Raw genomic sequence first — 21,204 nt, forward strand, 5'->3', positions numbered from 1 at the left:
CCCCCCACATTATACCTAGGCCTACTATTACTACCTAGGCCTATTCCAGGCCAGAATGATAGGCCCCTAGCTAGCTAGGCTAGGCCCTATCTATGTTTAACTGGGTTAGTTACAGTATATAATACTTAGGCCTACACATGTTTATAAAACCAAAATCCAGCCCTAGGCCTAGCCTTCTCTCCACACCAGCACAGCACAGCAGACCCGAAACTTTTGTTCGCAGGTGGAAATCAGTAGGCGTGGTTAGTTTGTGGGGCGTGGCCACTGATCTCAACTATATTCCGCATGCGCATTCGTACAATGACGTGGGCATGCGCACACGCACCACGTATGTTAACGTTCCACATGGTGGTATGATTGTTGTATGTCATTAAAACATTTCTTTATTTTTTTGTTGTAACTGCAGCAGATGTAATTCGATTTAATGGGAGGCCACAAGACAAAGGGGAAGAGGAAAAGGCAAAAAAGAGGACATGCAAAAGGTGAAAATAAAGGTAAACAAACCGTAATGAAAATGTTAAGCCACAACTTTTTCTGAATGGCAGGCAAGCAGTGCAGAAGAAGGAAGAGCAGCTTGGCAGGAGGTCAACTCGGCCCCAAGTTAACTCGAGCCCCAATTTTACTGTATGCGAAATAATTAAAGTGTTTTAAATCGTTGCCCTTGTTACTCTTTTTTCATTTACAATAATAAAACCAGCATAAATAAAAATAATATTAATAACTAGAAATTGCAAGTGAAGTGCTGCGAAGTACAACTGCATATAAATGTTCTTCGAACAAAATTATTTATGCGAGTCAAGTGAAAATAATGAATAATAAAAATATAGCAAATAATATGAGACACACGACCCATTGTCTATAGCGTTGGTACCGGGTATGCCTGTCTACAACAAGCGTCGCCTAAATGTAATATTAGCACGCTGAAATAGGCTAGTATAGTTTAACTGGGTTCGTAAATAATATTGTTTTGAGGCCAATTCTGGAACTGTTGTGTGCCCCCTTCCCCTTTGAAAATGTCAAATTTTTAGCTCAAATTATATTTGTAATTGAGTTAATGCTACTCACTTATCTATTCTGGAACTGTTGTGTGTCCCCTTCCCCTTTGAAAATGTCAAATTTTTAGCTAAAAATAGGAAATTTTGAAGTAATATAACTCGCACAGGTTGTTGTTCGCACAAGTGGATCTTCTTCCGCTCAAACTAGCCTCCGCTCGAAAAAAAGTCCGCTTGAATTCGCTCGAAGTGGTATCCGCTCGAATTGACTGGTTCTCGTACCAGGTATGCCAGTCTACAACAAGTGTCGCCTAAATGTAATAATTAGCAAGGCTAGTAAAGAAGTTTAACTGGGTTCGTAAAAAATTACGGTAAATTATAACTTTATGATAGGCCTAGCTTGAGGATGGGCTTTCTGGTCAAAACGGCAATAAACCAAAACGGCATTGTAATAAGTCAAAACGGCAACAAAACAAAATGGCAACAATTTTGACTAGAAAGGCAATGGACCAAAACAGCAATAATTAAAATTGACGTTTTACTGTAACTGTTTTGAATATATGAATATTTTTTTTTATACTAAGGTGTGAAGGAACTGACAGCAAGAACTCACCATGAAGAGGATCCAATGGAAGATGGTAAAACCAAGATCACAATGAAAAGTAAAGAGAATGAGCCTAAAAAGAAAGCAGCTTATAGTGTTGACCAAATAATAGATAAGGTATTGTGATGTGTTGTTGTTGTTGGGTGTTGTTGTTGTTGGGTGTTATTGTGTTGGGTTGTTTTTGAAAAATACCGTAAAACCTTTAATAGAAGCCCAGTGGGCTTAATGTCGAGAAGAAGCCTGTCTCTAATTGAAGCCCCTCTCTTTAGTTTGCAGAAGTAGCCTTAAAAAGAAGCCCACCTCCAAGATAGCATGGGCTTCTTTTCGAGATAGTAATACAGTACATGAATTTCAAATAAAAGACACGCTTGTTTTATACCATAGTTTAGGTGATTTAATGCTGGTTAATACACAACATGATACAAACTGATGTTACAGTGGCCATTTATTGTTTTATAGTTTAGTAATTCTCAAAATTTACAGCATTCATTTTGAAAAGATAGCTCCCCCTCCCCCCATTTACTTTGGGAAATTAGCCTTGAAAAGCCGCCCATCCAAATGTTGGAAAAAAAAAAGAAGAAGCCCAGGGATTCTATTCGAGGTTTTACGTTTTGTATACTGGGTGTTTACATTGCACCATTTTATTTTTTACATCCATTCTATATGACCTTGAACAAAAGCCTAAGTGCATTCTCTATTATTTATTAACCTAAAATTTATTTATTCGTCAGCAAAATTTGTATTTATTTTCTCCGCTGCCTAGAAAATGCCTTAGGCAGAACAATTTTGATAAATAAAAAGACAAAATGTTATTTTCATATTTCTCTGGCTCTTTGGTAATAAATTCACTAAACAAGGTACAGTATAAAAAATGGTCCTACCTTAAAGATGTACTGTCCCTTGAAAATGACCAAAATCATAAAAAATAATTTTTCAATTAACTTGCTCAATTTGCAATAACATACAAATTATTAACTTGAGCATATAAATTATTAAATTAAAAAAGTGTGTTTCCTGATTTTTTAACTGGATAATTATAATAAAGATATCATCTATCATTTTTTCGCTGTAAAATGATGGTTTTTATGGGTAAGCATTTTTTAAATACACTAATTTCTATGTTCAAGTTAATAATTTTTATGTTACTTCAAAATGGGCAAGTAAATTTTAAAAATGATTTTTATGATTTTTTTTGCAAGGGACAGTACATCTTTAACCCCCTTGCCAACCAGTTCATTTCACCAGATCTCCTAGTCCTGGAAGGGATTTCCCCAATTTGGGACCCCTGCTTTTGGCATCAGTGTCTGTATTGTTCGTTCAATTAAGTATCCCTTTTAAAGAAACAGTTTAGGAATTTTAATTGCTAAACTTTTTTTGTTGCCTTTAGGCTGAAGAATGTTTAGATACCTTCAATTTTGAGATGGCTCAGAAATACTGCCAGAAGGCGCTGGAGATTGAACCAGACAATGTCCGAGTGCTCGAGATGACAGGAAATATGTTGGTAGAGATTGGAGATATTGAAGGAGCTAAGAAAATATCCTTACAATGGTTATATCTGTGTTCTCTGTAGTCTTAAAAAAAACCCCAATTACAAGTGTTGTTTAGATACCAAAGATAGAATTGTAAATTAAGTGCTATTTGGCGAGTGGATTGCCTGAGCAGTAGAAACCGGGCAGTGATTGCGTTGTACGAAGGTCGTATGGCCGCCATACGGCGAATCCAACTCCGTTCTCTGTGAGTGCTAGATGACGCGGCGTCGTCTTCTGATTGTCCATGGCAGTCGAAACGGATCGTCAATCAAAGCAGTCCGTTGCACACTTCGTTGTGTTCTGTATCGCGTCAGCCAACAGCCATTGGGTACAGTGAGTGGCCGGCTTAAGGCAGGGGTGCCGTAACCTACAACCATAATATCGGCGCTGGTTCGAGTGACACGCTTACCCGTTGTTCTGGTGGTGGAACAAGTCTTTTCATATAAGAACTATAAACCGTAGGTCCAGTGTATACAATTGACTCGTGTGCACTTAATAAAAAACCAGTGGTGGATAGACAAATGTAGCTGGTGCCAGTTTTTCGGGTTTCTAAGTTACTGAACAACATATGTACACACATCAGGCGCCGTGAGTGCCAGGTTTGGCATATACTAGCGTTTTACAAATATCCACTAATTATTATTATTAATATTAGTGCAAGCCAAGCATATGTTTAGTCAAGAATTCCTTAACTCCTCCTAACTGTTTTGGTAGGGCAGTAACTGTTTGTCCTGATTCTGGGTTTGCTAAATACATGTATCTGGGACAAGTTTTTGAGGGACAACAAGCCATTGAATGTTTTACCAAAGGAATTGATATAATGTTGAAAGAACGGCAAGAGAGAAATGCAGAAGAGGTAAACAATTATTTCCTTATCAATCAAGTATCTGTATTCTAAAATTATATAATATGATTATTAATATTATTCTTATTACTAGTACTAGTACAATCATTTTGTTGTATACTACTATACTATTACTGTTATTTAATAGGATTTTATTTTTTTTAATATCACAGTGATTAAAATGTTTGTTTAATTTTAGAGTGAAGGAGCATGTGCAATGACCTCTGAGGGAGGTGTATCAGATGGTGATGTTGCCCGTGCATATTGTTCAATAGCAGAGATATATCTAACAGATTCATGGTAGGTCTTTAAAAAGAAGCCGGGTAAAAATTTGGGTACATTTAAGATCTTACACCAAGCAATGTTTATTTTTAACAATATGTCTTGAAAATTTAAACACAGACAAGGCTGGCCCAGTTTCCTTAGTGTAAATGGATTATAATTCCAAATCACCAGCCTGGTTCATGGCCAGCTTGAAGTGTAAAGCTACTCGACTTCAAGACCAGCAATGTCTAACGAATAACCAATGATTACACCAAGGATCGAAAACGGTCATTAATTCCAATGCTCCAATTTCGTGGATCTAATTGCAGGTTACACAGTGTTTTAGCTCTGATAGTAGCTCGGTTTGTGCCCTAATCTTGATCCCTTAAGCGTAAATAGTATTTTGGAAACATCTGTATTTAAAATACTAACAAAATACAAATTTCTTTTCCCTATTGAGCTTTGAAGACAAGGCAGAAACCCAGTGTTATGAGCATCTAGAAAAAGCATTGCAGTACAGCCCACACAGCCCAGAGGCCTACCAGCTAATGGCAAGCTACTTCCTTAGTATCGAGTCTAATCAGGTAGGCGTAGGTATATTTTTTCATCAATTAATATCTATCATCATAACTTCTTCATACTACTTTGGGTGAAAATGTCTCCTTTCTTTGAGTCTCCTTTTTCACTTTTCTGTAGGTCCCAGCTTTAAAATGTAATGTTTCTGAATTTTTAACCATAACCATCTATCCATATATTATTACTCAGTCTGATCTTGGTATTTCATACAAACATGAATATGTTAATATTTTAGATTTTATGGTCTTGTATATTTTTCCCTAATATTTAAAGATGAGAATCATGGCCTTTGTTTATTTTAAGTTTATTTCCAGTGGCATATCTAAGATTCTTGAAATGGGTGAAGGTGGGGGTGGGGCCGTAGGTGGAGTGGGCCCTCGATAATTGAGGGGGGAGGGAGGTGCTAGGTCGAAAACTAAAGCAGGGCTCGAAATTCACGCTAGCAAACTAGCAATTTGCTAGTAGGTTTGTCATAATTGCTAGGTAAAAATTCACAAACCAGCAAATTAAAAAAAATGATTGCTAGTTGAAATATCTATACAAAATATCTTGTAATTAGCCTAGTATTAACTAAAACTATACTAAACTGATCTACAAAAACTAATACAAATTTTATTAAATTTATTTATTTATTTTTTAATTATGAAAATCGACTAAAAATGCCTATAATCAACGAAAAACGATCGTTTTTTTTTTTTCATCTTGAGCACAAGATGTGAAGTGCGCCACCAACATTAATTTTTTAAACCTTACATTGCTTGCATGCATGCAACAAGCTAAGTAAGCAGTGTGCAGAAAAAAAATCGCTCACATGGGTTTGTTGACGGAAGTCACGGGCGATGCAATCGGTAGTTAAGGCGAACATATTTAATTTGGTTCTTTTTAGATAATAAACAATGTTTCAGATATGATAATAATAATTTACTATGAAGCTTAGGCAAATAATAGGTTAAAACCTAGGCTTCAATTGGCAGATGTTTTAGGCCTACTAGACCTTAGCCTAGCTAGTCTGGCTAGGCCTAGTAAATGTCTCCTTTCTTTGAGTCTCCTTTTTCACTTTTCTGTAGGTCCCAGCTTTAAAATGTAATGTTTCTGAATTTTTAACCATAACCATCTATCCATATATTATTACTCAGTCTGATCTTGGTATTTCATACAAACATGAATATGTTAATATTTTAGATTTTATGGTCTTGTATATTTTTCCCTAATATTTAAAGATGAGAATCATGGCCTTTGTTTATTTTAAGTTTATTTCCAGTGGCATATCTAAGATTCTTGAAATGGGTGAAGGTGGGGGTGGGGCCGTAGGTGGAGTGGGCCCTCGATAATTGAGGGGGGAGGGAGGTGCTAGGTCGAAAACTAAAGTGATATGAGGTGTTTTTTTAACTACTTGAGCATAATTTTTTGCTTTGCACATTTTCAAAACTTTGGGGGTGGGGGAAGTTTTTTTGGGAGTGCAACCACATCCACCACCTGCATACCCCTAGATACTCCACTGTTTATTTCTGTGCTCCTTAATTTTCATATTAAGTGCATGTGTTGCTTTATTAAAATAATATTGTAATGATCACACAATTTAAATTTCGTAGTAGACTTTTATAATGCAATCCTCAAACTCATTTTCTAGCAAGCCAAAGAAATGATCAACAAGAGTGTATCACTATGGCTACCAAAATTAAAAGAAGTAGAAGGCAGCAAAGCAGCAGGAGACAAGTTTGACCCCGTAGAGACTTGTCCAATGAGCTACCTCAGTCGAGTTGGAGCTATCAAGATTCTTATAGAAGTTGAGGAATTTGATGTAAGTTTTGATAGAAAATGGTTAAGGAACAGTGCTGATGTTTATTGCTTTTTTTCTACTATATAATACTTAAAAAACATTTTCTAAATTTACTAGCATAGAAGTTGTTAGTTGTAATTAGTAAATAGATACAGTATATTAATTTCTATCAATTGGATAATCAAAAATAAAAATAATTGGTATTTTAATTGTAAGTAGCAAATGATAACCCATAATGTCATGCTGCTGTCCCTGTAAAACACTTGATCGATGTTTTTGAAGCAATCAAATTATTATTATTTTTTTTTTAGGTTGCTGAAGAAATATTACAGATGTTGTTGGAGGAGGATGATGAAGTTGTTCAAGTGTGGTATCTGCTTGGTTGGCTCCATGTTTTACAAGATACCGATGAAGATAAATCATACGCTAGATATTTTTTACACAAAGCCATGAAGGTCAGTATATCGTACATTTTGCGTAAGTGGTCAACTCCAAATAGAATACATACTGTGGAGTGTTTCTTTCCATTGTTATCACATAATGAAAATCTCTATGTGGTGAGCTAATTTATTTGAAAAATTGAAATATTGATTTTATTTAAGCAAGTTAATTGCTATCTTTTTCATTTGGTTGATGTATTTATTTGATCCTCTTAATTGATCAATGTATCATTTGAATTTGTATACATTTTACAACAAACAGTATATATTTAATATGCAGATTAACTATTGCACCATTGTTTGTATCATTGATCTAAAGGCCACCCTCTGGAATTTTGACATCTCGCCAATGTCTTGGTGTCAATCCAGTGTTATCTCGTGGGGCTTAGTGTTACTGTGTAAAAATTGTATTATTGAAACCAAATAATTATATTGTAAATCTTGATTTTAGCTAAGCCAAAAAGATGAAGGAGAATATGCATCCATGATACAGCATACTAATGAGCTATTAGAAAAACTCGGACCAGGAGATGGAGATGCAGAGGATTGGCTCGAGAAGCAGATATTGGAAGCAGTTGAGAATGAGGATGATGATGACGATGAAATGTCAAGTGATAATGAAGAAGAAGATATGGAACAATGATAAGAGATGTTCCATCATTGATGTGTTTGCTGATAGCCAGTCCCATCCTATATGTTTACTATTAAAATCAAAAGCTTTTTCTATAATATAAATCTTCAAGTAAACTGTAGGCTTCCGTGGTTCTAAAAAGAACTATGATTGGTCAGAAGTTACCTATACATTGTGGCAGGTGTCCCAAGTTGGAAGAAGTCATTTCTGGGAGATTTGGTTAAATGAGCCTTCTTAACACGTCTAATTTCATTTTGCTCCACATAGCAACAGCCATCGGCACTGACTTCCGTGAGACAATTGATAATAAAGCAGTGAAATTATTCAACTATTATGAATTTGCAGGAGATGGGATATTTTCCAGAAGATTTCATGTTTGCTTTTCGGGAGTGTGGGAGGTTGTCCCGATTTTCAGTGAGACTCCCGCGAGTTGCAATCATCTTCATCAGAATAGTGAAGAATGGTTAGTGTTGACCTTAATGTAAACATTGCTTGATAAACACTTGTTTAAGATATACTGTGAAAAGGATGGTATGTGAAGAGAGAAGACATGATTGGTATTGGGGTATTGACCTAAAAGTGTTCCACAATTTGTCTGGTGATTTTACATGTATGAATGAAGAATGATGGATAACCATAAGTATTCATCTTACGTGGCCATCTCTTCAATCCCGACAAGGTACCTTCCCACATTCGCGCAGAATTTTGTGTACACTTCACCATTTTACTAAGTTGTTTCCAAATATATTTTGCGCATGCTGCGGAATATGGATAGCTTGATATTGATCCCAAGGTATGGTCAGGGCCTCTCTATGAACAGATAACCTTCTGAGAGAAAGTTCCGAAATATGTTTTTTAATAGCTTTTAATTAATTTTTTTGCCACATTTTAGGCAAATTCAACTTTGATAAAAAAAAATAAATAAAAAGCACATAACATAAAGTGCTACAATGTTTAATCATTAAGAGACAGTAGAAAGTTAATATTGTTAACAAATTGCTAATAAAAAAAATATATTTTAATCAAGAAAGATATATTTTATGCAATCCTAATGTTTTATTTATTGAGCAATGCAATATCACTTTTATTAAATGTACTTTATTATTAAAGATTGCATATACAGTACTGTATACGTTGTATGTATACATATGCAGGAGTGATTATATTTATTAAATAAATCCAGTTTCCTTTAAAGTCAATCATCATGTGTAAAAGAATAAAAATGTTGATTGTGTTGTATTAATTTTAATGTTAGCCACACATGAAGTAATGTTACACCACATACACAGGCCGAAGCTCATGTAATCTCCATCATTTTGGCAGTGTCTATAATATTTATCTGGGCTGATGTTCCCACCAAAGTTTATAGGTTATCTGTCTATAAAACCTTTTGAATAAAGGTGTTTTTTTTTTTTAGAATGAAAATCATTGTCTTCATGTTTAATCATAGTGCAGTATTGGCTCAACCCACTTCACACATAAAAAAAGTAACTATTACAGTATGTTGTTTCTGAACATTTTATTGAGAAAAAGAAGACAACATAGTTAACGAGCTGAGTAAGTAAAGCACCCCATTCTTAAGCCCTGTCCAGACTAAATTTTATTTGACAAAAACGTGTGACTTGCCTAGTTATGGTCATGATGACATCACAGTTTTTTTTGTCAAATAAAATTTGATGGTCTGAACTAAGCTTTAAATAAAACAACTCCCTAAATATAAACCATGTTTACTAAAACTTTTTTGCTGATTGTTCAATAGCAAATAAGTTGTAATCAAACAATGATTTTTTTCAAATTTGTTCAAATGGAAGATATATGAAGGAAAGCATGTGAATATGGCAGTTAAATCACAAATGCAGTCATAAAAGGTGTTTATAGTTAAATCACATACTGTATTTAACAAGAACTCGCATAAAATCTATACACTTAAAAACACTGGTCTTGTTTCTGCACAATTAAATAATTTAATGGAGGCAGTAACCAAACGACCTACGCTGTGGTCATTTGATCAAGTCGCTGCTTGCTGACAATTTTGTTTTATAATCAGACGGTATTGGGGTACAATAAATTTTCTCAGAAAACTGCATTATAGTAATTAGTTTTTTCCTTGTATGGTGTAAAATTTACAGTTAACAGTATACCACCCCATTTAATATTTTTATTGAAATAATTTTTGTAAGTATCCTTATATTCTTTTCTTAGATTTACCTGATTAAAAATCACATTAATCTGTGTAATTTAAATATTTGTCTAGTGGCCTCATTGGTCAATTAATAGCTACAAACTTGTCAAGTTCAAAGGTGAATCTAAATATGCAAATCTTGGAACATTAATATTAATATTTTTAAATAAAATATTCAAAAATTGCACTTATTTTTTAAAGTACACATATGCACTTTTAAGTATATAACATTTAGCTCATTAAACTTTAGTGCCAATAAGGCAGAAGGCCTAGCAGTAGATTATTCTATCATCAAATGTATAGTTTCCATGCCTCATACTCTGTTTTCCATTTCAGCAGTCATATTGTTCACTTGATCAAGTACCCATTCAATAGTGGGACGTTCCATAGGCTCCACCACCAGCATGGAGGAAATGAGGTCATTGACCACTGGTGCATATCTGAGAAAATAAATTTTCGATAGATTACTACTGTACAGTACATCCAAAAGATTTATGTTGTTTACATTGTTTTTTGGTTGTGTGATGACTTCTAGCCTAAATGCTAATGAGGATATTCAGCATCAAGACAGGGCCTTGGGGGTGCAGATGCACTTGCCCATGACACTAAGTGGGTTAAAAGTATTAAATTTGACCATTAAGTTTGCATTGGAATAGGGATTTAGTTCTGCATTCTCAATTTTTGCTTCCCTAGACCACTTCGCATCCCCACCCACCCAAAATCAAAAAGTGGGTTAAAAATATTAAATTTGACCATTAAGTTTTCATTGGAATAGTGATTTAGTTCTGCATTCTCAATTTTCGCTCCCCTTGACCACTTCGCATCCCCACCCCACCCAAAACCAGCATACGTCCCTTTTAGCAGTTAACATTTTATGCCAGAAATTCTTCAAATTCTGTAATAGAGGTCCCAAATCTGTGGGAGTCTTCCAGAAGTTGACACCATCTTCCACACACTCTTGAACAAGATATGCTAATACAGTAGCGAGTGTTCATACAATACCACTGTGATGTGATGCTGCTTCATGTATTGCAAAAATACATAAATGCTCATTGCCGTCTTGCCTAGTTGGCACTATTATAACTACTCTATAGTTGAGACTGGTTGTTGTCAACCGTTTTATACAGTGTAATTTAAAAAAATTTCTTGCAACAGTTATTAGAAATTATGACCGTATTGTGGTAACAAACTAGTTGGGTAAACTCAAATGAGGTCTAACAAGCAATGATCCAAAACTGTAAAGAACATAAGAGTGGAAATACAAGATGAAGGAAACTTTGGAAAGAACTTACTCCGATGTTTCTGGAAATTTGAAGTTCCTTCCTATAACTGCCAGATGAATACTGTCGCCTTTCATGTAGATGGGTTCAAAGGGTGAATACAGATATGCCATATTGAATAGTGTACAACCTAGAGACTGCAAATACAAGAGACATTATTCTTCATTGTTAGTCAATTAGTTAATCTTTATTTCACTCATTGTATGTTCATAGCATGGTTGTATACGAGTGGTGCAACCTCAAGAAATGGTCAGCAAAATATAATTAAATGGTTCTGTAATCAATTTATGAAACCTTGAAGAAACGTATACATATACACTTGAGTACTATACTGTGGAGGTTCAGATTAGAAATGCTATATGTGGATGGGTATAATTGTGTTGGGTAGAGGGTTCCAGGTTGTGACCTTATAAATGAAAATCCTTGCCGAGCCCTGGGGCTCACATGGTCTGGAGCTTATCCCAAGTATTAAGTAGTGTGAAGCTGATGAGATTGTGATGGTCTACCACAGGTTACACCTATCCCAGCAATTTGACGGTAACCATTTACAGCGAAGGATTGAAACCATGACGACGAGGTTGGGAAACCAAACCATTTTGACTGCACCAAACCGGTTCTCATGGTTGTGGCATTAATAAAAGAAAATTGATTTTCAGTAAGTGAAAGCTGTGGCAATTGGGGAATTCAACATGTCTGTATTCTCCTAGAGGTTGCAGAATTCCTTTTATAAATCATCAGTTAGGCATACTTCATTTTTGGGGGAAAAAAACCATCAAATACCCACCCAGATATCTATCTTCTCATTGATAACACAGTGACTTTCCACATGAAAGAGCTCAGGTGCTCTAAACAGCATGCTACACTTCTCTCCTGCAGTGTCCTGTAGTAATTATCAATAAGTGCAATTAAATTAAGACAAATTGTTATCTTAAAGTAGGTTATAGTATGATTACATACCTAAATTTGCAAGTATTACAATAATTAAATAATGATATAATGAAGAAAAAACAACCACCACCAACAACTACAACAGCCAACAAAGACACCACCACAACAACAATAACAGTTTATAACTTATATAACAGTAGTCCCACATATCTCCATCATCATTTATCACTATTGTATCCAATATGTCATCAATATGATAATAATATAATCTTCCATATTCATTGCATTTTATCCATTACCTGAAGCGCAATAGCCTCTGACCTGCCAACAACCTCTAACCTTGCAGGTGCCATTGATCCAAAATCCATCAACACTGGCGAGTCATCATCTGCTAACATTACATTATGAGGTTTGATGTCCCTAATCACAAATTACATTTAAAAAAACATGAAAATATAACATGTAAAAACAATATCAAATGTCATATTTTCTTATATATACATTATAACACAAGTCTCCCTCGAATATAGACCACTTTTGGAACCGGGTTTTTCCTGGTCCTTAGCACCTGTGGTCTCTAATAATTGGAGGAAACTTTAATAGGAGGGACACCCGTGTACAAATATTAAATACAGTACTGAAATATTAATAAAATGTATAAATAATAAAATTATAATAAATATGATAAAGTTTTGATGAGATAGGATATATGTGATATGATATACGAAACAAGATATACACAATAAATAAGTAAAAATATAATACAAATATTTATGGACATGTTTGGTTGCCATTAATAAAAGTAATAGTTGAAGGATCTGGTGCTTATTGGGGGCTTCAGAAATTTGGTCTTTAATAGGAGGTGGTCTCTATTTGGAGGAGACTTCATTTGGAGGGTGATATTTTATAAATATTTTTGGGCATGTTAGGTTGCCATTAATAATTTCCTTTCATTGATAAATAGGTCCTTCCCCTACCTATGTGCTATGGCTGTTGGCTTGGCATTGTGCAGCTCTCTGACGCCATCACATATTCCTTTGAATAAGCGTAGTAGTTGTGTTTGGCTGTAGTGCTGTCCATTCTCTTTCAATTTATCTAACGCCTCTTGCAGCATCCCTCGCTGTTGGAAGGTAGAAGAAAATATTTAATGTTAGAAAATCCTACCATAGTACCATAGTACACTAAAAACAAGTAAGAACATTCTCTTTCAACAGAACAATTAACCACAAAACCAGCAAGAAAAATATACCATCTGTTGAAAATCAATTGCTGGTAAATATTAGTACGGAATATAGACCCAGGACAATTAAATGTTTGTTTAAACAGATTTGCCTGCTCTGAGTTAGTATACGTGGACATCCACTGTATCCATAGCCAGGCTAAAGCTACTGTGTAATTTACCTCAAAATTATATTTTACTCGGATAATTAGTCAGAGAATTTCTACACAACATTGTGTCAATATTTGCTTTAATTTTTTTAATTGCTTAAAATACTTATTTCATTTCCTACAATAGTAATAATAAGAGCATATTCTATAATCTATATTATGTTTTCTTATATCTATCAGGTTCCCTCCTATTGGGTATAAATCAATTTAACAAATTTATTATTATTTTAAAAAGTTTGAAAATGTATTGTGATATGATCATGAGAGGAATAAGTTATGGTTGATTTGTTATTTAATTAATATGAAACAAAATTGTTTTAAAAAACAAATTATTATTTTTTCAAAATGAAATTACAGAGAATCATTAAACCTAAAGAATATGACATCAATGCCAACATAATCACCATTTTAAGAAAAAAATTAAATGTTAAATTATTTAGTTCTAAAACCAAATTAAAAACCCAAACCTTACCCTATAAAATGGAAGTACAAGTAACACCTCGCAGATATCTCCACGTGGAATCATGCCAGATTCCTCCAACATGATAAGATTTGGGTGTGCAAACCGGCGGTAGTATTCCAACTCTTCCAACGCAACTTTCTCATCACTTTTGCTATGGCACATAATCCGTTTGCAGGCAAACAATTTCCCAGTTGGTCCCTCTTCTACCAGATCAACAACACTGAAACCACTATAATTAGAAAATGAATAAGTTTAGGATGGACAGAGAGGATGAAGATGAACGAAGTAAAGACCACAGATTAAATGTTATTGTCAAATATACAAGAATAATAATAATAATAATAATAATAATAATAATAATAATAATAATAATAATAATAATAATAATAATAATAATAATAACAATTACAACAATAATAATAATAATAATATCAATAATATAATAATAATATAATAATAATAATAATAATAATAATAATAAGCTCTATTTCAAACATGGAAACTTGGCTCAACTAGGGATTTGTTCACAGCTCTGTGGCTCAACTAACAGTTGTTATTCTGCAAGGCCATGTACAGATACAAATTTACAGTAACCAGAAAATCAAAAGAAACGAAGAATAACCTAAAAAATGACTTAAAATTAACTATCAAACAATTGTTTAAACTACCAAATATCTTATCAAACTTTGTGTGACAAATTAATGTGATATGCCCATATTTGGGTGTAATATGACATAACTATGCCCGTATATAGGCACACCACACAAGTTTGTTACACTTGCTGTTTTGGACAGAGCTTTACATTAGATTCAAATAATTGAAATTGAAATGATAAAAATGAATACCGTAAAACCTTGAATTGAAGCCCATCTCAAATTGAACCTCCTCTTTAGTTTGCAAAATTAGCCTCAAAAAGAAGTCCATCTCAACAAGAGGCCCATGGCTTCTCTTCAAGATAGCATAGGCTTCTTTTCGAGATAGTAATACAGTGCATACACTGTACATGAATTTCAGAAAACAAAATAAATTAAATACAAGCTTTGTTTTTTCACAGCATTCATTTTGAAAAGAAGCCCACTTTGCCAAAGTAGCCTCGAAAAAGAAGCCCATCTCGAAAAAACCCATAAAAAATTCGCAAAAAAAAGAAGTCTAGGGCTTTAATTCAAGGTTTTATGGTATGCTCTTAAGTGAAATATCACAGAAAAATATTTACAAAATTTACAATTTAAACTAAATTCATTGCAATTATTTCATACTGAAATACTAATAAGTTTTGTAAAAATATTACAAAACTTGAAGATTTACATAAAACTGTACAAGGTTATGAATTCATACAGGAATTACTGTACTACCTACTACTTACTTTTAGGCCTAAACTAAACAGTTACTTACCCTTCCCCTAATCTCTTTTGAACATAGAAACGTCTCGAGTTTAAAACCAACTTTTCCTTCGTACAGTTGCAGCCCATGTTTTCATATGCAGTACATGCAACAGCACAAGTTACATCCAATATTGGTCGAAAAATGCGGAGTAAAATTAAATGAATACTGTCCATACACCTTTGTTTTTTTAACAAATCCAATCAATTAAAAAAAAGTGGAGTCAATCTTCTATTTTGAACATCAATTAATAATTCACTGCATACATCAACGTTGGGACACATGAATAGGCTGCATGCCTATCATTTCCTACATATGGCGTATCAAATAGAATTCTTTCATTGTTTTTAAACAAATATCTAAAAAGGCATGATCTGGTTAGGCCCTAGGCCTATGTCTGGTGATACGGAAGTGGAGATTAGTGGAGAAGAACTGTTTTGCCAGTTGGCTGAGGGCGGTTGGTAGAGTAGTGTAGGCCTATCAATATCATCAGCCTAGCTCAGCTGTCGTATTAACTTACTGAATTCGAAGTCAAAAGCGAATAACAATAAGAACAAATTTAAATAAATTGTCTCTATTCCAACATAGGTTTGAAAATGCCCAATGTTTGCTGCCAACGATTCCTATGCTTAGGCTAGGCACTCTGGGGATAAGATGCAGTGCCTGTCTACTACACAATGCCACATCTTTACCACCTGCAATCAAAGTCAAATAAAAAATAAACAACTAGCTGGCCACTACCTCTTTTTACGCATGCGTGTGTAATTACGTCATATTGTAGATCGTGTTTTACCGGCGAACTGGACTGTCATCTAGCTTCTAGTTACACTTGTCTGGTGGATGGATGATGATACGCGCGAGATTCCCATCCGTCCAGGCACCACTGTCTTCGCCGACCATCATGGATATAAAATTTTAAAAAATCAAAAAAATAAAGCAAACAAACAAACAAATAATTATAACAAACAAATGTAAAATGAAATAAAATAAACTATGTAAGTGAATACTATATATCTAGGGCCTACATAATGAGGATATTAATTTTTAAAAATAGATAGGCCTAATATAAATAAATACATAACATAATAAAGGTTGATTAGCTTTCAATTAGTGGGCGGTAATTCATTTAATATATCATTTGTTCTGTAGTTCCATATAGCATTTTAGCACTGTTTACAATGATGATCAACAATTCCTTAAAATCGTAAGGACTTTTTTAATAAAGGTCATCAAAAATCGTTTTGTCCTTTAAAATGTTGATAATTATGGATGGCCTCCAAGTGATGTGTATAAGCTTTGGAAAATAACGTCACAATATGAGCCTATTTGAAGTAATTTTTTAGCAATGCCTTGTAATGACTTGTTATATTTATTGTGCACTGCACTTGATGAAGGGAGCATTGATTGCTGGCGAAAGCTTGTGAATAAATTCTCTGGTTGGTAGTTAAAGTGCTACCAGAGTTTTACAGTTATACCACTAATACGGCACCAATTACCAAGGCATTTTAATAATAACATTTATTGATAATCATCTAACCAATCATTTGAACTTAATTAAACTAAACTAAAACCAAATATGATAATAATTTTTTTGGTACATTTGCATTTTTTTGTTTTGTTTTGTTTTTGTTTTTGTTTTTTCCTTCTCTGTTGTTGTTAAGCGCCTCGAGGTTTTGTCAACGTGAGGCGCTATATAAATTCAGAATTATTTTATTATTATTATAATTTCAAGTGAAGTTGAGATGAAACCGATTTGGACATGGATGTATGAGAGAGTTGCCAGAAATAGACTCCCTGCTATAATATAGTATAATACAATATACATATATAGTATAATACAGTGTTAAAATATATAGGAACATAAATCGTATCAAACATAGTCAATAAACGAAAACGGTAAAATTGAAACATGTGCCTGGGCGGATGGGAATTTAGCGAATCATCCATCCAGGCAAGTAGGCCTACATTATTTAAACTATAAACTGTTGGGTCCAGTTCGCCGCTAAAACACGATCTACCGTATGACGTAATTAAATACGCATGCGTAGTGAGAAAAACAGCCTTGATAGCCCGATAGCTGAGATATGATTCCGCTGGCCGGTGACATTGCGTTTTCAGTTTTCGTGAATGCGTTTTCAGTTCAACTACTGTATTAACATATTTATTAGGTTTTAATATGTTTATTTTTAATGGGTTTTAAAAAGGTGATCAGTGCTAATACCTAAAAATACAGTATTTTCCAATTGATTTTCATAAATAATATAATGCGCAGATAATGCGTTTATGAGGACGCCACGTGCCGTATGACGCGTTTATTTTTAAAGTTATACAACTCTCTGCGCACTGCATGCTCCGCCCCCTTGTTTTGATGAAAAAGAAGAAACTCGATGGATCATGGGTAAAGTCGATGCTGTGTAGTAACGAAGGACGTATAAATAATAATGTTGTCTTCTATGTTAAAAGAGCACCAAGTGAAGCAGGCAAATCGCAAAGATTTACAAGGTATTTTTATATTTGCTCAGTGATGTTAAGAGAACATTATTATAGACTTGTTCTAGTTACCACATTATTGTTTTTTTTATTTTTAGCCCAGAGAAGTACTTACCATACCATACCAGCACAATATCTGATTGATCTGGTCAAGTTAAACGACTTTTCCCCCGTACCCTTTGATGTGTATTTTAGAGGAAGTGATCTTCAAAAAAGGAGGAAAAAGTTTAGTTAAACTTATTCCTCCGTTGACGAACTAGGCATAGGCCTAGTTATTTTTAAAATACATCCTCATGAATGAACTGTTGTCAGTATTTAATCATAAGTTATATTTTAGTGCTTGCAGTACACCGGTAGCCAGTATATTTGCCCTTATCACCTAATGGTGTTTTGACCATATCTGTTTAATATTTTAAAAATTTTAATTTACAGAAAAGCGCCGAAAAGAAGCAGTATCATCAGCAATGCTCTTCTCTGAGGTCCTTACAGAAAGACTTAACAGAGGGTAACTTCTTGTTAATGGTAGCTTTATTTATGTTTTAAAGATGTGCTTTTAATTGAAAATATAAGCAAGAAAATGTTGTCATCACAAATGATATAATTTAATTATTACTGTCCCTGTAGTTCTTGCATATATATAAATATTAAAACTTTTATTCAAAAAGTTATGCATGTGCAATTATTTACTGCATGAAAGAAAACTGACTTTGTAGTATAAAATCCATAGAATTCCATTTGAAGCTAATTCCCTGTGAAAAATTAAATCATTTAAATAAAATTTACAACAAAAAACCCCGGTCAAATAAATTGTTTCTAAAGAACAGAGAGCAAATTAGTTTGCGGGCCTACATGGAACCCTTTAATTGGCCATATATCAATTTAAGCATTTTTATAGTAAAAAAAGTCGCTAGATAAGCAAAAAATAATTATTTTTATTTGTGTTTTAATATATGATGATAACAATATTGTTGGGTTTTGATTGGATTCAGTCCTTGATGAAGGTGACAATATTTTTGTTCTCAAAAGCCATTTAAATTTTTGTATTTTAAACCATAAAATTTTAATCATTAATTTTATTGTGGTGTAATGAAAAAAATGTGAAGTATTTTTTGTTGTATTATTATAGTGTTTCCCAGGCTTATGCAAATGAGAAGAAACTTGATGCTGAAGCAAAGAAATTGCAAAACAGTGCATCACAGTTTAGCCGACAGACTATACAATGGCTTCAGATTATTGATAACTTCAACCAAGCATTAAAAGTGAGTTGGTGGTTGGTGGTTTAGGTGCTTCTTTACAGAGGAGCGGTTTGGTGGAGCGGTTTCGGTGCTACTTCTCAACCTTGAATTTGAGGTTCCATCTCTTGCTATGCATTTCACTTTGGTCCTTAGGCAAGGCACTTATCCTGCGGTTGTCTCTTTCCACCCAGAAATACAAGTTTGTACCTTGTAGGTTCAAACACAAAATATTTTTATTACAGCTGCAACATTATAGAATTCTCCCCAGGGACCTGAATATGCATTTCATATGTGCTTGATCTAATGACCAGGGGTAATAGTGTGAAGCTCTTAGAGGCCTTGTTGGCATTAAGCGCTATATAAGTCTAACATATTATTTATCAATCTCAGTGGTGCTGTGTTCTCATGATGTAAAGCTTTGTGTCCACATTAATATAAAATTTTATATGACAAACTGCCTATGTGACATTGTCAATAAAGTGTTAGTACATGAAAGCTGAAAAGTCAGGGGTTTTATGTGTCACCTAATTTTAGTTGCAAACTCAGCAAAAACTCATAGGACGATTCGGCCAGCTGGGGGAGAACTCATACAAACTCGTAGCAGCTCTGAACTTGTGGTGCTAATTTTGAACATGTTCAAAAATGGTGCTACGCGTTAACAACTCTTAAACATGAGGGACTCGCAGGTAACTTGTAGAGTACTCGGGCTACTCGTTGGCGGTTTTGTAATCCACGAGTTTGATGCAAGTACCCCGAAATGACTACAAATTAAGTAAGAGCACACCAAGTCGGTTATGATCACCAGGAACATTTGGTCGGAATGCTCGTATCTAATACGGTACAAACTTGTTACACTCATAATAACCTCATAAAGCTCGTAGTAAACCCGGTGCTTCGCGCAGCTCAAACAAGTGGCAGTCACAGTGGGCCTAAGCTTAGTTTGAAGGATTATAGCTAATATTTAGCTTAGGCTTATTTTGATGGTTTTATAGCTAATCATAACTCACCCCATGGACTTTGACTGTTTAAAATATGATTTCTTATTATACACACTTATATCCTGGTGTAAAAGTCTGAAATTATCTCCACTTTTTTAATACAATTTAGCAAAATTATTAATATTACATGAACTTGCAGGAGATTGGAGATGTTGAAAACTGGGCAACGAGTATTGAAACAGATATGAGGACGATAGCAAGTGCCTTAGAGTATGCCTACAAAGGTAATGCACTTCTTTAAGTGATTTACTTTTAAAATTTTAAAAATTGTATAAAAATTAACACAACAAAAACTAAAGGAACAAAATAATCACAGTAGTTAAAAACAAATCATTACATTTACGAATTCAGTTTTAAAATTGTCCTGTACTGTATATATAAAAGTGGTATTTTATTACTCATTTATTACTTTCTTTAATCTGTCTTTTAGAAACTGGAGAATGATGAGAAATAAACATGTTAAATCAGATACACATTTAATGACACAGCTCTTTGCAATGTCTAACATGTGGAGTGGAATTGCTGTATTTTTATGACATATGGGTTGTAACCTGGAGTTGATATACTTGGAACTGCCTGGTCCTGAGTTGAATTGAAATACATTTACTTACCAGCAACATGTGTTGAGCTGTGTCATGTGTTAAGCACTATGAAAATATCAAATACCTGTGTTTTGCCCATATATGGGTAAGATATAAATATCTTCATGCCCATATATAGGTGTAACATGACATCACCATGGTCATATATGTTGAAAAGATAAATGTCACAGACAATTTTATACAGTAATATGGAAGTATTGTAGTTTAAATTATCATGTCTGTCAGCGGGAGAAAATGTCATTCCTCGTCTGATGGAAGACTTAATATATGAGGCTTACCATCCCAAAACCAGCTTCGGTGACCAAAAAAAATTAACTTTTGATATATTCTTATTCTTCACATTTACTGCAATCGACTTACTGTTGCCAAAGGTGTGAGTGAAAATATTACTGCTTCTCTGTACTAAAGTATACAATGCTGCCACATTCTATGCCGATTACTCAGTTTGACAACTATGCTGGTGTTGGAATGTCAAGCCTCATATTGGATCTTTATCTGTAATAATAAAATAAATAAGATATAATAAAGTACTCTTATTCATCTCAAAGTTCATGTTAAAAAATACAGCAGAGTGTATGAATATAAGTTATTGTACATAAAAACAGCAAATTGGTTAAGCCATTAACAATTTATTTTT

General features: G+C 34.0%; 3 protein-coding genes across 3 annotated transcripts; 2 read left to right on the top strand and 1 right to left on the bottom strand.

Moving 5' to 3' along the window:
* Window positions 1–310: 310 nt before the first annotated feature.
* Window positions 311–8,859, top strand: LOC117116145 (probable assembly chaperone of rpl4). The gene is made up of 9 exons (XM_033260130.1): window positions 311–494; window positions 1,577–1,713; window positions 2,984–3,130; window positions 3,829–3,981; window positions 4,169–4,269; window positions 4,694–4,817; window positions 6,440–6,610; window positions 6,901–7,044; window positions 7,481–8,859. Exons 1-9 carry the CDS (start codon window positions 425–427, stop codon window positions 7,670–7,672), a joined length of 1,239 nt encoding a protein of 412 aa, XP_033116021.1. The 5' UTR covers window positions 311–424; the 3' UTR covers window positions 7,673–8,859.
* Window positions 8,860–9,164: 305 nt separating this feature from the next.
* Window positions 9,165–15,962, bottom strand: LOC117116146 (serine/threonine-protein kinase 16-like). The gene is made up of 7 exons (XM_033260131.1): window positions 15,255–15,962; window positions 13,872–14,091; window positions 12,988–13,130; window positions 12,310–12,430; window positions 11,907–12,002; window positions 11,135–11,259; window positions 9,165–10,282 (listed from the first exon to the last, which is right to left on the bottom strand). Exons 1-7 carry the CDS (start codon window positions 15,416–15,418, stop codon window positions 10,156–10,158), a joined length of 996 nt encoding a protein of 331 aa, XP_033116022.1. The 5' UTR covers window positions 15,419–15,962; the 3' UTR covers window positions 9,165–10,155.
* Window positions 15,963–17,586: 1,624 nt separating this feature from the next.
* On the top strand, window positions 17,587–21,198 carry LOC117116159 (biogenesis of lysosome-related organelles complex 1 subunit 1-like). Its single transcript, XM_033260154.1, has 5 exons — window positions 17,587–17,744; window positions 18,165–18,237; window positions 18,859–18,991; window positions 20,105–20,189; window positions 20,396–21,198. The coding sequence occupies exons 1-5, from the start codon at window positions 17,684–17,686 to the stop codon at window positions 20,407–20,409; spliced, it is 366 nt and encodes a 121-aa protein (XP_033116045.1). The 5' UTR covers window positions 17,587–17,683; the 3' UTR covers window positions 20,410–21,198.
* The last annotated feature ends 6 nt before the right edge of the window (window positions 21,199–21,204 follow it).

Source organism: Anneissia japonica, unplaced genomic scaffold (genome assembly GCF_011630105.1).
Source record: "Anneissia japonica isolate Jap-2015-1 unplaced genomic scaffold, ASM1163010v1 scaffold287861_len940595_cov192, whole genome shotgun sequence".
In the NCBI taxonomy this organism is placed as follows: Eukaryota; Metazoa; Echinodermata; class Crinoidea; order Comatulida; family Comatulidae; genus Anneissia; species Anneissia japonica.

Bases quoted from the DNA above. Each gene is read 5' to 3' on its own strand.
- LOC117116159 (XM_033260154.1), top strand. From the start codon at position 17,684: ATGTTGTCTTCTATGTTAAAAGAGCACCAAGTGAAGCAGGCAAATCGC. The intron at 18,238-18,858 runs GTAACTTCTTGT...GTATTATTATAG, and splicing joins ACAGAAAGACTTAACAGAGG to TGTTTCCCAGGCTTATGCAA. The intron at 18,992-20,104 runs GTGAGTTGGTGG...ATGAACTTGCAG, and splicing joins ACTTCAACCAAGCATTAAAA to GAGATTGGAGATGTTGAAAA.
- LOC117116145 (XM_033260130.1), top strand. From the start codon at position 425: ATGGGAGGCCACAAGACAAAGGGGAAGAGGAAAAGGCAAAAAAGAGGA. The intron at 495-1,576 runs GTAAACAAACCG...TTTTATACTAAG, and splicing joins TGCAAAAGGTGAAAATAAAG to GTGTGAAGGAACTGACAGCA. The intron at 4,818-6,439 runs GTAGGCGTAGGT...CTCATTTTCTAG, and splicing joins TTAGTATCGAGTCTAATCAG to CAAGCCAAAGAAATGATCAA.
- LOC117116146 (XM_033260131.1), bottom strand. From the start codon at position 15,418: ATGGACAGTATTCATTTAATTTTACTCCGCATTTTTCGACCAATATTG. The intron at 14,092-15,254 runs GTAAGTAACTGT...TTCTAATTATAG, and splicing joins CAAAAGAGATTAGGGGAAGG to TGGTTTCAGTGTTGTTGATC. The intron at 10,283-11,134 runs GTAAGTTCTTTC...TTATTTTCTCAG, and splicing joins AAATTTCCAGAAACATCGGA to ATATGCACCAGTGGTCAATG.